Consider the following 15,044-nt stretch of genomic DNA (forward strand, 5'->3'; position numbering starts at 1 on the left):
ATCCCCCAACAAAATTGTCTAGTTGGACCCCACTATGGTGCCCAATGACTTCGACTATGAGTGAACGCCCCAATTGTCCCCTTCACTTGTGATCATCAAGACTAGGAGACTTTTAGACCATCCTCATTTCTCTCTTTCCTTTCTTGATCAACACTAAGATGTCCAGTCGTAGAATCTCACTTTGTATCACTAGACCTAAGACAATATTATATATCTTTTGGATTTGAGTTTATTTAGACCTAGTGATTAGCTCACCTAGGCACTTATCTAGGCTGCTCTTTTTCTTTTGCTTTCTTTATCTTATTTTGAGCATTACCTAGGAGCTGCTTTTGCACTCCCATCTTGTTGGATGTATCTTTCAGTCATTGATCTTTTTTTGTGATCATTTGTCAGACATTAATAAAATGATCTTATCTTTTTCTTCCCAAGCTTGTAAATCAGCTAGCCAAAAACATGATGGGCAACAAGAATATCTAGATTCAACAGATGATCATCCAAGAACACCAACAAAAGAGCCCTCCCATAGTCTCAAAAGGAGGTACACATAGATGGAAAACAACTGGCAAGGCATTCATGTGCATGGGAATGAGGTATCCTAATATTCCTTAAGATTTTCTACCCTCGTGCCACCTTTTACTAATCACAAGGGATGATTTGGTTGAGTGCCACATTCCCCTATTTTCATCTCATCCCTCTACCTTGACACTTACTATATCATAGCCCTCTCTCACTCCAATGACAGCCATTTCCATATATTTATACTTAGTCTTTTAGATTACATCATGACTTTATGTTCAACATAGGAACATCAAAACTATGCCTATTTAACTCCATTATATTCACTGTTTAGGCCTTGACTTTGAAGTTCCATTATGAACTTTACAAAGTCACATAACATACTCCATATGTACAATATATACCATATGTCTTTTTAAAGAGTTCCATTGACTTAGCACCTAGGCAAAAATACTTGCATGATATTTACACAGTGGGCGATGTTCAAAATAGGGGAACCAAAATGGGTGATATACCATGAATATCAAAGTTAAGCTAAATACTTTTTCTTGCTCTTTTGTATTTTCAGAAGAAAATAATAGTGGAGACTCCGGAGAGTTGAATACTGGTTTCTAGCATTGTAGAAAGACATTGGCAGAGGCTAAAATAAAGAGAATCTGTGATGAAATTACTTGCTTGGATGTTATTTCTGTTCATCCCAGGTTTATTGGTTGTGAATCCGAACCATGGCTACAGTGTCACGCAAAGGCTTGATATCTGAGTTGGACAACTTTGAAATCTTGCTGGGACTTTATAAACTATGGATAATTTGATAAATTTGTGTTACAATTCCTTTCAGAAGTTATACTAATATTTCTTTATGTCATGTAGTATTTGTAGTTATGATCAATGTCACATGGTTCAGGTTTGAGTTCGGGTTCGGCAATGATTAGGTTTGGTTTGAGTTTGAATTTTTTGATGAGGTTCGCCATTAGGTTCGTCTATATATAATGAATTATAGGATAAAATAGTAAGAAATCAAAATCAGAAAACATCAAAAATGTTATCACAGACATCGAAACTGCAAGGATAAATTACGAGCTTGAGTTGTGACATGAGGTTATGAGTTTTGATCTATGGACTTTGTCAGTGGCTATGAGGTTTGCCGAACCTTGAAACTTTTTTAAGGTTCGCCAAAATTTGAACCTCAAGGTTAAAGTTCGACGAAACTTGTGACATAGGTTATGATTCCTCTTAAATTAATGGGGAATTGCTGGTTTTTTGCTTTCATTTATTTATTGGATGTCACATCTATTTGTAGCCTTTCCAAACTATCTCATAACTTTATAAACCATGGATAATTTGATAATTTGTGTTGGAATTCCCTCTGGAAGTTATATTAAAATTTATTATGACATGTGCTTATATTAATATTTGCTATGCCACGTGCTTTTTGGAGCTATGACTTATCTTCACATGTTGTTGGGGAGATAGTTTGCCTTCATTTATTCAATTGGATATTGCATCTTTTTGCAGCCCTGGAAAGCCATCTCATGCATTTCTTTCAATATACAGGTTAAAGTTTGTGACATCTGTGGCGATATTGGGTATGAGGAAGTGCTAGTCACTTGTGCTGAGTGCAATGAAGGGGCTGAACATATGTGCGTCCTCTGTAAAATTCAAACTCCAATCTTTCTGCATGTATTTCTTAGTTACATATTTAGTTTGACCTACATATATAAGGGCTGAGTCATTTTTTATATGTCAGTTGTAACTTCTGGTTAGAGTTGTCATTATAGTTACTTTATGTTTTTGTCTTATTTTATTCCTTCTGCAATGAGTGATCATTGATAAATGATTTTAGATAGCTCTTCCATCATGGTTATTTTACTTTCTTTATGATTGGAGATTCCTCTTCCCAATTCATGCAAAGTCCTTTTTGAGTGGACTAATTCAGCTGCTGCTAATTAGTTTTTGTCCTTTTTTCTGCCCCTTTTGTTTTCAAAACTTAACAGCTACTGCATGCAAACACTCCTCGAGGCTGTTCCTACAGAGGATTGGTTTTGTGAAGGGTGTAAGTTGAAACAAAAGGAAAGAAATCAGAAAAAATTAGAAGTTATCACAGAGTCTCAGACTGTATCTTCTTCTGGCCAGGTCAGTGGAAAACAAGGTACTTGCAGAAATAGCTCTTCAAAGATCTCAGGCTTAGGTAAATTGAACATATCTTCTGAGAAGATGCAGATGCAAAATTTTGCCCAAAATTCTGAAAGTCCATGTAAGCAACAGTTAGGTGATAGTCTTGGGGCTCCAGTAAGCAAGAAGCAAACAATTGATTGTGGTAATTTGGCAGTCAATGTGTGTCAACCAGCACTTCAAAGAAATAACTCATTGAAAGCTCACAAAACAGTTAAAGCTGATGAATGTGGAGTTCTGCCACAAATAAAGAGTTCAGTGAGACCTTCATTCACTAGAGATGGCTCATTCAAGATGCCTGAAGCAGGTAAGTCTGACAGTGTTACTACATCATTGCCAGCATATAACAATTCTACATCACGGCCATTCTCCAGGGAGAATTCTTTCAAGACAGCAGAAACAGCAAAGGTGAAATTTCTTCCATCACATTCTGTAGCTGGTCTTCGTTCAGGAGTTCCCTTGAAAGCATCCTCAAAGTTCAATGCTGTAGATGAGAACTCAAATGTAGCATCTCCTCGAACTGGCATAGTGAATTCTCGGCCATTTTCTCCCAGAAACATTAGCAGCCCAATGACAGATTCGGCAGGCCCTCCTGTAAATAGATCAGGTCCGCAATCATCTTCTCGCCAAACTGTAGTGAATTCTGGCTTACGAAGTGTTGGATTATCGAACTCCAACGATGCACTTCCATCTTTTCTGTTATCTAGTAGATCAAATAATTCTTCTCGTGTAAACTCAATCTTCAGAAGCAGCACAGAGACTGACAGTGGCAATGGTGCTGGACAATTGCCAGGAACAAAGGGAAACATGAAGAGCAACAATTCCAGAATATCTTTTCCTTCAAGTTCTAGTTATTCGAAGGATTCTCAGAACGTTACATCTAGGAATTCAGAGGTGAAGGGCATATTAAAACAATCTGCTGGAAAGTTCGCGGTTGACGAATCAAGAGATGAAAAGTCTGATGTGGATATTTCTGCCTTTCCTTCTATTTCTATACAAGGAAATTGCAGCCTGGATGAGTCACTACCACCTGCTAAGGGGAATTTGCACCTGACAGCAGTGTCAGCAGAGCAGAAGTCTTGTACTGTTGTAGCTAAAGTTCTAAAACCACAGAAGTTGGCTACTGTGGAACTGAAGGGATCTGTGATGTCCAGAGTGAGTCCTAGAGGGTCAATGTTGACCAAAAAGGCTGTGAAAGAAAACGCGTTGACTGAGTCTCGCAATCTCTCAGAGTGTGTCAAGGAGGATCCAGATGGAATAAATTTGAAAGAAATGCAGGGAAGCGTTAGTATATGTGAATTATCAAGAAAGGATAATACAGAACAATTACCTATTTCAGAATTAGTTGATGGGGATATTGGGGGCCCAACACTTTCCAATGCTCCGACAAGTATGCCATTACTGATGGTGGACAAAGTGGGTTCTTCTGCACTGAAAGATAAATTGCGTGAGGAGGACAATCTACCCTTGATTAAAGAGTCAGAGGTTTTGACTTTTCGTAAAGATGAACACAAGTCTTTAGATCCTACAAATGTTGAACACAATGTGGTAGTTTCAGTTGGGGAGGATCCAAAGTTAACAACATCAAGCAAAAACATATGTTTGAATAGTTTAGAGAACCAAACCAACAAGGGGAATCCTCCCAAAACCTCAGCAGACATGTTGGTGGATAAAGGTATGTTTCTGTCATTTGCCAGTAGTCCCTCTGATCTACAGCTTGGTTCTTGTGACAAGCTTAAATCAGGATAGAAGAATAGAATAATAAACAGTTTCTTTGCAGGTATTTATACATGAAAATGTCTTCCCTTATTTGGTATGTGCAGACTGTGGGATGTTGCTTTTAAAAACTGAGGTTATATATGCTTAATGAAGTAGAGATTTTCCAGTATTTGTATTGTTCCCGTTTTGTTTGCTAAAATTTTCAGATGCAGCAAATATTTAATCTTGATTGATAATTTTTCAGCATCCAGATTGAAGTCAACTCCAGAATCATTGGTAGATAATTTGCATCTGGTGGAAGCTTCTCAGAGAGGTGTTACGTTACAGACAAGGACAAATATTGTATCTGAGATGGTTCCTGGGACCAAAAATATCAGGAAGGAGGTCAAATCAACCTCACCAGTGAAAGAGAAAGGGAGATCAGACACAAATACATACATCTCAAATGACATAACTGGAAAGCCTATTAATGGGTCTTCTAAAGATCTGTTTAGTCTGGAAGAGAGTATTGTAAAGCCTACGCCCCCAACTTCAGTAACGCAGGCTTTTTCTAGAGAGGTATTGGTGGTAACACAGGTTGAAATATGCATGAATAAGCCTTCAGAAATAGATGTATCATCTTCAGCATTGATGCAAACTCCCACATTTGGTCCATCTGAGATGACCAGTTTATCAGTTTCTGTGGCAAAAGACATTGCTACTGTAGCAACTCTTAATGGTGGTTTTGGGTTTCCACAGAAAAACGAGTTAACAAGACCTGCTTCGGAGTCTTTTTGGAGGTATGTAGCCATTCCCTTTTGGTATTGCGCGGTATTATCATTGATGCAGCTTCACTGAGACAAATGATGTGTTATGTAAAATGTATTGTTCGGATTTCTCCTGATCATGACAGCTCTCCTCGTAAATGATGTCATAATGTGCCTTTCTTTGTTTTCCTCTCCTATCGGTAGAATTAATACGTCAGTTTGAGGAGAACATGATTCAGATCAGGAATTTTGATTTGTGTATCTATTAGATAAGGTTCTAAATCTGTCTATTCTATTTGCAGGGGTGGCTTTAAAATTATTGAGAAAGGTATTGGTTATAAGTTCTATGATGGTATACAAGCATATCTGGCTAACAAAGCATCTCCAAAAGTTTATGAAGTATCAAGAAAATTTCCTTCACAGCTGCATTTGGAACAAGTGCAACGTTGTAGTGCATGGCCTAAACGTTTCAAAGTAACTCCTCCAACAGATGGTGACATTGCTGTCTATATTTTTCCCACTGGAATAAAAAGGTTTGAACTTTAAATTTTTATTCAAGGAATACAAGTTTTCCATCCTGTAGACAGTGTAAATCGTCGATGGGTTGTGGTTGCATCTTAAGTCGTTTGTACTGTATTTGCAGATGCCAAATTCCCTATTTTGAACTTTTGGAGATCATGATTAAGCAGGATCTAGCTCTTAGGGTTTACTTGGAGGGTGCTGAACTGCTAATATTCTCTTCAAATCATTTACCAGAAAATTATCACCGTGAGTTTTGATAAGCCTCCATTACTTATCATATATTTAAAGCTTTGTAATTTTTTCTAATTATTCAAAAAATGTTGTCTGTAGTTCTTTGCGGATGACTTGTGATAAAGCTATTCAGTTCTGGCACTGTATTATCTAAATAGATTACATAGAAATTATGGAACGGTTTGAGAACTGGGATCAGTTTTCACCATGTAGGAAATGTTTTTTTGGTTTTACTGGCCCACTTATCTTTCGCAAGCTCACTACAATTAATGAAACTTTTTCATCTCCTAGAATTCCAAGTTCATTTGAGAATTTAAAACTTCTTGTACTGGTGATCTTGGTTAGGTTTGATTACATATCATTTTCCTGTCTGTTTATTGAACTTACAGATAATCATGTCATTCTAATACTTGATGTCATTTTTCAGATTCCTTCCTCTCTTGAGCAATACTCATACAAGTCATAGATTTTGTTAAAATTTTTCTTCTCATCTGCATGTTCTTCAGATATAGTACATTGTTCAAATATTTTCTCCCTAGTTTGGACTTGGTGATGTGGATTTCTTAATTGTTTTATTGGGTTTCCTGGATCATAACCTAGGAAGTGTAGAGGATTGGTGTGTACTTGCTGCCTGGAGTACATATATACACAATATTAACTACACAAGTCAATTATCTCATTATATAGCTATTTTAGAGGTTTGGTGTTAGCTTGGAATTCATATATGCACACATGCATAGATTTAATAACTACTTAACCCCAATGCCACATGGTTCGAGTTCGAGTCCGATTTCAACATTGATTAAGTCTGATTCAAATTCGAATTTTCTGATAAGGTTCGGATGAGGATTACCATTAAATTTGAATAGTGTGTGTATGTTATTTAAATTTAAAATAAAATTTAAGAGATAACCTAATATAATATTTATATATTAAATTTTTATTGTCTAGATCACAAATGAAATCTCTCTCTCTCTCTCTCTCACACACACACACACACACATATATATTTAACATAAAATTTAATTAAATTCAATATATAACTTATTATAATATTGATATATTACACCTTTATATATAAACATCATTAAATTTAACATAAAATTTAATTAAATTTAATATATAACTTATTAAAATATTAATGTAATATTTTTTAATATATATAATACAATATGTATATAAAGCAAATTATTTGTAAAACTATCTTAATGAATAAAAAAAGGAATAAAACTTATTGCCTAACGTACCAAACCATCGTTCCTCTCTTCATGACTACAGAACCTACCAAAGTGTTATTCCTCTCTTCGCAACTGCATAACCTACCAAAGCGTCATTCCTCTCTTTGCGATTGCATAACCTACCAAAGTGTTATTCCTCTCTTTGTGAGTGCAGCTCTGTCGATGGTCTAGGAGGCATGATGGCCCTCATACAGCATATGCTAGATGTCTGTGCACGTTTTCATCGACTAATCTGAATATAAATGACCTTATCAACAAATATGCACCCTTGATGACCCAAACTGAGTTAGTGTGGAGAAAGCCTTTAAAATTCGAAGAGATTGGAACTCCAAAACTAGAATAATACGACGGATCTTGTAACACAAAATATGATAGATGGGAAAGAAACCAAACTTTATCGAACCTGATCTGAACTTGAAGATATTTTTGAGATTCGCAGGATTTCAAAACTCAAGGTTCAAATTCGGCGAACCCTGTGACATTGCTCAACCTTATAGATATTGCAGTTTTGGATAATTATCACACAGTGAATGCACAGGATATGGCTTCAAACATTTAAATCTCTATCATAATATATGGGTAAACTAATTTATATTAACAATGTCAATAATTTTTGAGATGAAATCAACATCCTTTTACGTGGAATATTTTGACCGAAGTGTTGGTAATGCTTGTGAATACAATAGGTCCATGAAAAGTCCGAGAATGGCGACTGCAACAATACGATTATTACAACCCACCTTCCAAGTTCATTAGATAGTACAATTATACCTTTTTCAGAACAGCCCAAGGAAATGCCTTATCTGCAAATTAATTAACGATAAAATCAATCATAGTGCTCCAAGTATGTCTTCTGCTCATTTTCTAAATGAACAAATCATTGGTTGTTTCATCAGATTTTCTTTTGCAATTATGGGATGTTGAAGATGGTCTTAATACGAGTTTAAAGCTTTGCCATTTGGGTTGAAGGTTGGGTGTTGAACTCTAGATTTCTAGAGTGATATGCAAACTGCAGCCTTTTCAAAATGGTCCCTGCACAATGGTGCGAAAGCTAATCCTGACACTATCCTTAATATGAAATATTGTCTTTCTTTTCCAAATGCACTAACTCTTCTTCATAGATGAGGAGCATCTCTGTCAAGGATATGAAGTTCTGAATATATCTCATCAAGGAGACAAACATGTGGTGAAATAATAGTGGTTAAAAGCTCTGTCTATATGTTTCAAGTCCTATCCATAGTTTTAAAATTCGGCCATTTCGAAACCGAAACGGCCGAGTTGATCCGTTTTGTTGCCCTCAGGAGTGACTCGGTAGAAGAAACGGCTCGTTTGGCCGAGTCATGGCTGACTCGGCCAACTCGGCCGTTTCCATACTGACTCGGCCGAGTCACAAACAGCGGCCTGTAACCCCAGTAAAACAGCGATTTAACAATTTTTTAATGATTTTTTAAGGTGTTTGCTGATTGGTTTGGACTCCAATGTGTTTTATGAATTAGTTAAATGTTATTTGGGGTCCATTTCCCCCTCCCAAACCCTATTTAACACACTCAAATGCTCTCTACTATTGATATGCTATTCAAATTTCATGGTAATGTTAAATTCTTAAAGTAAAAGTGATCACTTTTACTTAAATTTTTAACATTACCATGAAATGACTCAGGATGTTTGAGAGTGGTTTCGGCCTCATTGGATTTCATATGGAGAAAGTAGAATTTTACATTTCATTCAAAATCCAACAGACTTATCAGTTTTTCAGGATTGGAGGATTGCAATGTTTCCATTGAATGTTGTCATGTATTAGGGTATGGAACTCGTATTTAATCAAGAGCACCAATCCCTCTATGTACCTTGATGTTAGTGACATTGGTTGTCGAACTCCTCTGGGATTTGCTCCCAAACCAGGAGCTTCTGAAAATGTCGCTCCCGCTCCCGTTTTCGCTCTCGCTCCCCACTTTCGCTCCTGCTCCCAAGTAACACTGAGCCAGATGATGTTGGCAACTCTAGCAGTAGCCAGTAGTACTGGTCACAGACTTTTGTTGTAGAGGCCATTTATAGCCTCCTTGGTTATGTGTTTTTGTTTTGATCTCTATATCATCATCGTTATGTATTGGACAATGCACTGGGTGCCATTTTGATATAATGGATATATTCATGAGCCTACTTTGATCATATGTTGTGTTCTATCTATATTCTAATGCTGTGTGTTTTGAAACATGAATGAAAATCTTTAAAATTATGTGTTTTTATAAAAAATGAATATTTAATGTATTTTTACAACGACCGAGTCATTGAAATCGAGCCGGCCGAGTCGATACCGAGTCGGAGTCGGAGTCGGAGTCGACCCTTGGCCGAGTCGGAGTCGGAGTTTTAAAACTATGGTCCTATCCTTGTTATAGACATGTTGAGAGGGTGGTAGTCAAATGTAAGTATGATTACTATTAGAATCTTGTGCATGGATTTATACAATACTAAGTTTCATGTGTGTGCTTATCTGATATAGCTATTGGAATTGCACTAGGATAAATTTGAGTCAAGGTTAATTGTTTGGTGCATAATTTGCATCCATCCATAATCCTGTTAGGATGGGCTAATCTAGAAGTAGCATATAACCTTAGAGTAATTCCAATGTTCCACAAAGTTTGCAAGATGTGGGGACATGGGAATGGGGAGAAGCACAGGGAGGGCATGTGGGAGCACTTCCAAATTTTATGGAAATTCAGGCGGGATGGGGGGACATTGGGCTGTGTGTGTAATTCAGTAATGAAATTCATTGATTCATGCATCATAAATGATTCAGTAAAATTGAAATAGTAAAATATTGTATAATCTGATTTTGTTAAATTCATAATTTATTATTCTAGAATCTGATTAGTACGAAGCAAAATAGTAGATATTAAAGTTTGAAGTAAATTGAAATTACTCAAACTCAAAAAGGATAAAAAGTGATGAGTCAAAGACTCGGTCTAGGGTCATCCATATCTAGAGTCAAGAATGAAAAGTTAAAACTAAAAATGAACAATGGATAATGAACCATTGTTTTCAGAATCGAACCAGTGATTGAACTGGTCGACCCCAAAACTGGGAATTGGAGAAAAAAAGGCAGACCAAAAAACTGGTTGTCCAAAAAATACATACATACTTAAAATTTGATTTTTGTTGTTGTTGTTGTAAATATTCATGTGCATCCATATGAATCCAAACCATTATGTGCCAAATTTTCTCATATATATAGCAATGGTACATATAACCAAAATAGCACCAAGTGCATTCCATATTTGAACCAGAAACACATCAACAAAGAGGCTCTAGATGGTCTCTATACTCCAACAAAATTCATGCCACAACAAATACCTACATATGATCAAAATCATCACATATATTGGGATCCTCATCAGCAATATCACCCTAAGCATTAAAATAATTTAGAAAAAGCTTAACATGTCAAGTCAAGATTTTGTTTGAGTGATAGGTACAATTTTACTAGGGTCATGACAGAGGAGTTCAATAATCAATGCCATCAAAACATCGAGGTACATAGAAGGCTTGCTGCTCTTGATTAAATGCTAGTTCTATAACCTCATACATGATAGAATCCTGTGGAAATGTTGCAATTCTGAAATCCTGAAAACTGTTAAGTCTGCTAGATTTTAAGTGGGATCTAAAATTCTGTGTTCTCCATATGAAATCTAATGAGATTAGAATCACTGTCAAACATCCTGGGTGAATTAATGGTAATGGTAATGTTATTTTTTTTTTGTTTTTGTTTTACGTTAAGAATTTAACATTTCCATTAATTATGTGGCATTAGTAGGGCCCTAGGGTGTTGCTGCCCACAAGCACCCTTTTTGGGGATACACGCCACCCATATTGGGGAAATGTTTCCCTCTGCGTCTCCCCAAGTTTCCCCAAAAGGGGGACGTGGGGAAATGTATCTAGAGGCATCCTGGGAGAGTGGGAAATGTGGGGAGTGCAACCCCCATCTTGGGGGACGCACCCCCTTGGAACACTGAATAATTCACTAGCCAGAAGTTAGAACTAATATAGATGTTCTCTAGGTAGTTGTTTTTGTTGTTTGTTGTATTGATTACGATGTTGGAAGATATTTGCAAATGTTGTGCTTCTATCATATTTCAAGTCTTTTATGGAAGATCCTTATTTGTGTTGTGTGGTTCACTGTTCCTTTGAAATGAACACCAAAATTTTGGTTATTGATGGATAGAGTTTGGATGCCTTCGGGGTTGCTTTTGTTATTGTCAGATTTTCTTTTTATATCTAAATGACCATGTACTTCCAATATTTTCCTTAAATTTTTTAGAAGTTTATGTGCATAGTGCAAATGTTGTTATGATCAATTTTTTTGGCGATTTAATTACATTAGAATCTCAATTTGATGTGACATGTCACACAACATAGACCTTATTCTCAAATACATTGTCTTAGCTTGATACTTTGAAGAAAGAAATGATATTAATGCCCACTGATGACCAAAATGGGTTGATGGGACTGGAAAGTGCCACTTGCAAAACTGGCGGACCAGATGAGTGCAAAAGTCATCTCCCTCTTGGTCAATAGGGTTGAGTGTAGGTGGTTAAAGTGGGGTGTTTTTATCGTCTTGAGTATCTACTCAGGTCTGATTCCTACTTTTGACATGCTTGTCCCTCGTGGGCCAATTTGTCTCCACAATGAATGTTTTATGTAGATGGGGCAAGGTGCTATTCCTGGCAAATTTGGTGGAATAGATTCACCCTAGTCACTAGTGATTCGGCAAGTTTTGCCAGCACAAGTCTGTGGGTGCAGTTACTTCTATTGTCTGAAGTAGTTTAAGAAAAGTCATTTCCCAAGAGTATAAAAAAAAATCTAAAGATAGAAGAACAAGAAGAAAAGCCAACTTATTACATGGAGCCAACTACAAATACAAACTCAAGCAGTAGAGGGAAAAACTGTAAGAAAGAGGAAGAGCGAATTGCTTGTCATCAAAGCTATGAATGACAGTGAATGTGTTTGATAATGTTACTTGGAGAGTGGCCTTCACTGATGGGGCCCTTGGGAGTGATCCATTGTGGCCTCCGGATCTTTACACTATGGTGGGAGAGGAAACTAGAGAAAAGTGTTCACTAAATAAGTTGTCAAAATATTTTTCAGAATGACAATGAATTTTTCTGATAATGTTACTTGGAGAATGGCCTTCACTGTTGGGGCCCTTGGGAGTGATCCATGGTGGCCTCTGGATCTTTCCACTATGGTGGGAGAGGAAACTAGAGAATGAGTGTTCACTAAATAAGTTGTTAAAATATTTCTCAGAAAATTAAAGTTCCTCCAATTAATTACTGTGAAAATGTAGATCATCTAGGCATGAGTCAATAGAATGTAAGTTATAAGCACTTAGTTTTCGCAAGTTGTTGGTCTTTATGAAGGAATTCTGTAATTAGTATTTTGCAACTAAAAGTTGTCATTATGCCCTTTTGCAACATTTGTCATTGCAAATGGCAGGTTCTTCCGCCTTAGTTCTAGTTCTTCTGTGGTCATGGAATGTTCAATTGCCTACTAAAATGCTTTTGATGTGGAAGATTTGGGCATACATCAATACAACTAATCAGTGTCTATTTTGTATTCTACGTCTACACATGAGATTGTGATATTGTTAAGTGCTCCATTAATTAGTTTTGTTAAGGATTAAAGGTGTACAATTTAAGTCAATATGTGCAAAGGTTGATGAAGGTCCTGAGTAGTTACATGGTGCAATTAGGGCTCATCCAAAAGATTGTGAATGGGCAGGATATTGTAATTATTTGTTGGAGTAATAGCTAGTATTGCATGATTCTGTTTATAACTGGACTTTCGGGGGTTCATTCTACTCATTTTTGCTTGCAGTTTACGTTTTGTGAGTGAAATTTTGCTTCTTCATGCTGGTATGGGGGGACCATATTCGTGGCAAAGCTACTTTAAAGTTTTATGTATTTTACTATTTAGCAATGATTTAATTGATTTGAAAAAGTTCCGATATTGTTTATTTTTCTAATGTTTGTTGTCTTTTTGGTTTGAAATGTTGTATATTTTAATTCAAATTCAAAGTTCATCATGGAACAGAAAATTACATCACAAAAACAACAGGGTTGCGAGAAAATCCCAGCCTAATAAAGCCAAGAAGGCATTCCTGCGCACCCAGAGAAAGGGACTTAACATGATGACAGATAAAACACAAAATTTGATTCTCACAGGCAGAGACAGGTCATGCTTAAAGCTCCTCAAATACCCTAGACTAAATGAAGAGGGATCCTCCTGAAAAGTAATTTGACACTTGTGCTTCCATAGAAAACCAATAGAAATCAGCTGTACTATAGGCCACAAGAACTTGCAGCTCTCCTGAACCATTGAGTATCCCCCTGAAGAGGACGTTTCCATGAAACTGTTGCAATCAAGAAGAAGTGAAATTCAATCTGAAGCCATGTTCAAAACACTCTTGCAGCCTGACATCACCAAAAACGATTATACACCCATTCTAGTTATTCTTGTGTCTGTGTTCTGCAACACTGCTTTAACACTAGGATAATGTTTAGGAGTAATACAAGTTTGTATAATGGTTGCCTTCAACTAGTGTTATGTCACCAATATAACTTTAGATGTTATGGATATGGTGGTCAAACCATCTTGACCACTCAGGGATTTTATAAATTAAATTTCATTGTATTGTGTGTGTGTGTGAAAGAGAGAGAGAGATGTGTTTATGCAACAATAATATTAAAATTTATGTTTTATTTTCTCATCATGATCTTGTGTATGAATGTGTGCATCTCAAATTTTTACATTGTATTAGAGGAGGAAGTCTTGTTAACTGTTGTTCGAGTGTTTGTAGCAGGGAGAGAGAAATTCATGTGATCCCAAGAATCAGACACAGAGTGAGTTGAAGACATGAAGGACTAGGGCGAGTGATAGTTATAGAAATTGGTGTCAAAAGGTTATGTAAAGAGATCCAATACCTTTCTAATAATGTCCGAAAATAAAGAAAGCAACATGTCAAAAGCGATACAAAATGGTGCAACAAACAGATGTGAAATTTTTAAATTTGGCAACTAGGGCCAAACTTCACCTTGGACAACTCATATGAGGTAGCTGATATTTTTATTGGATTCCTCTCTTCGAGAGGTGTAGGATTGATGTAAAGATCATTTCATTCTGACATGTACAAATGGAATTATGAAATTATTTTGTTTATGGACAAATTATCAAGGTCAGCCAACAAACTAATGTAGGCTTAGAAGCCCAACAGGACGTCTATTTATCCTCAATGTTTGCATATAAATACAAAGGTGCCTCCTCCTCAATTAGACACTTCACCCACTCACATATCTCTCTCTCCATTGATTGGGTACGGATTTTTGAGGCAGCTCTCCACACGTGCGAAGAAGGACAATTCTGTTCCTGCGTTGACCAAAGTTGCAGGAAGGGTTTTTGACCAGTGTTGACCGAAGTTGCAGGAAGGGTTTTTGATCAGCGTTGACCTGTTTGACTGCATTTTTGTGAGGGTTATCTTTGTTTGGGCAGGCCGCATTTTTGGGCACAGAAAATGAGGCAGACTCTACTATTTGACCCTGCAGCGTTGACTTTCGTTAACCAAGTTTGACTAGATATTTCAGATTGTTTTTGGGCTGATTTGATTTGTTGTTGGAGGCCGAATTGACCAAGTTTTACTAAGCTGTTTTGGAGGTCAAATTCTGCCCTGTTGACCAGTGTTGACTTTCTGGTTAGGGCTTTCTGTAGCTGCTGTTTGTTGGGACAGATTTCACTATGATTGGGCAAGTGAATTTGCATATTGTACTCTCTCTCTCTGCTGAACTTTTGAAGAATAATAAGAAGAATTGATCAAAGGGTTTTCCCACATTGGGGTTTGTCCCTAGCTGGC

At 36.7% G+C, this 15,044-nt stretch overlaps 1 protein-coding gene across 4 annotated transcripts in view; it reads left to right on the forward strand.

The window, feature by feature from the left end:
* The window catches only part of LOC149141746 (uncharacterized), a 132,617-nt gene that overhangs the window by 50,139 nt on the left and 67,434 nt on the right, over window positions 1-15,044 (forward strand). For all 4 annotated transcript variants that reach the window (XM_089448301.1, XM_089448300.1, XM_089448303.1 and 1 more), the window contains 5 exons: window positions 2,071-2,156; window positions 2,511-4,363; window positions 4,652-5,186; window positions 5,456-5,686; window positions 5,797-5,921. In XM_089448301.1, coding sequence (XP_089304427.1) covers window positions 2,071-2,156; window positions 2,511-4,363; window positions 4,652-5,186; window positions 5,456-5,686; window positions 5,797-5,921 — 2,830 coding nt within the window. The remainder of the gene's footprint in view (window positions 1-2,070; window positions 2,157-2,510; window positions 4,364-4,651; window positions 5,187-5,455; window positions 5,687-5,796; window positions 5,922-15,044) is intronic.

The sequence above is a fragment of the Pinus tabuliformis genome, chromosome X, assembly GCF_031772625.1.
Source record: "Pinus tabuliformis cultivar Carrire ecotype Pingquan chromosome X, CPIR1, whole genome shotgun sequence".
Lineage (NCBI taxonomy): Eukaryota > Viridiplantae > Streptophyta > Pinopsida > Pinales > Pinaceae > Pinus > Pinus tabuliformis.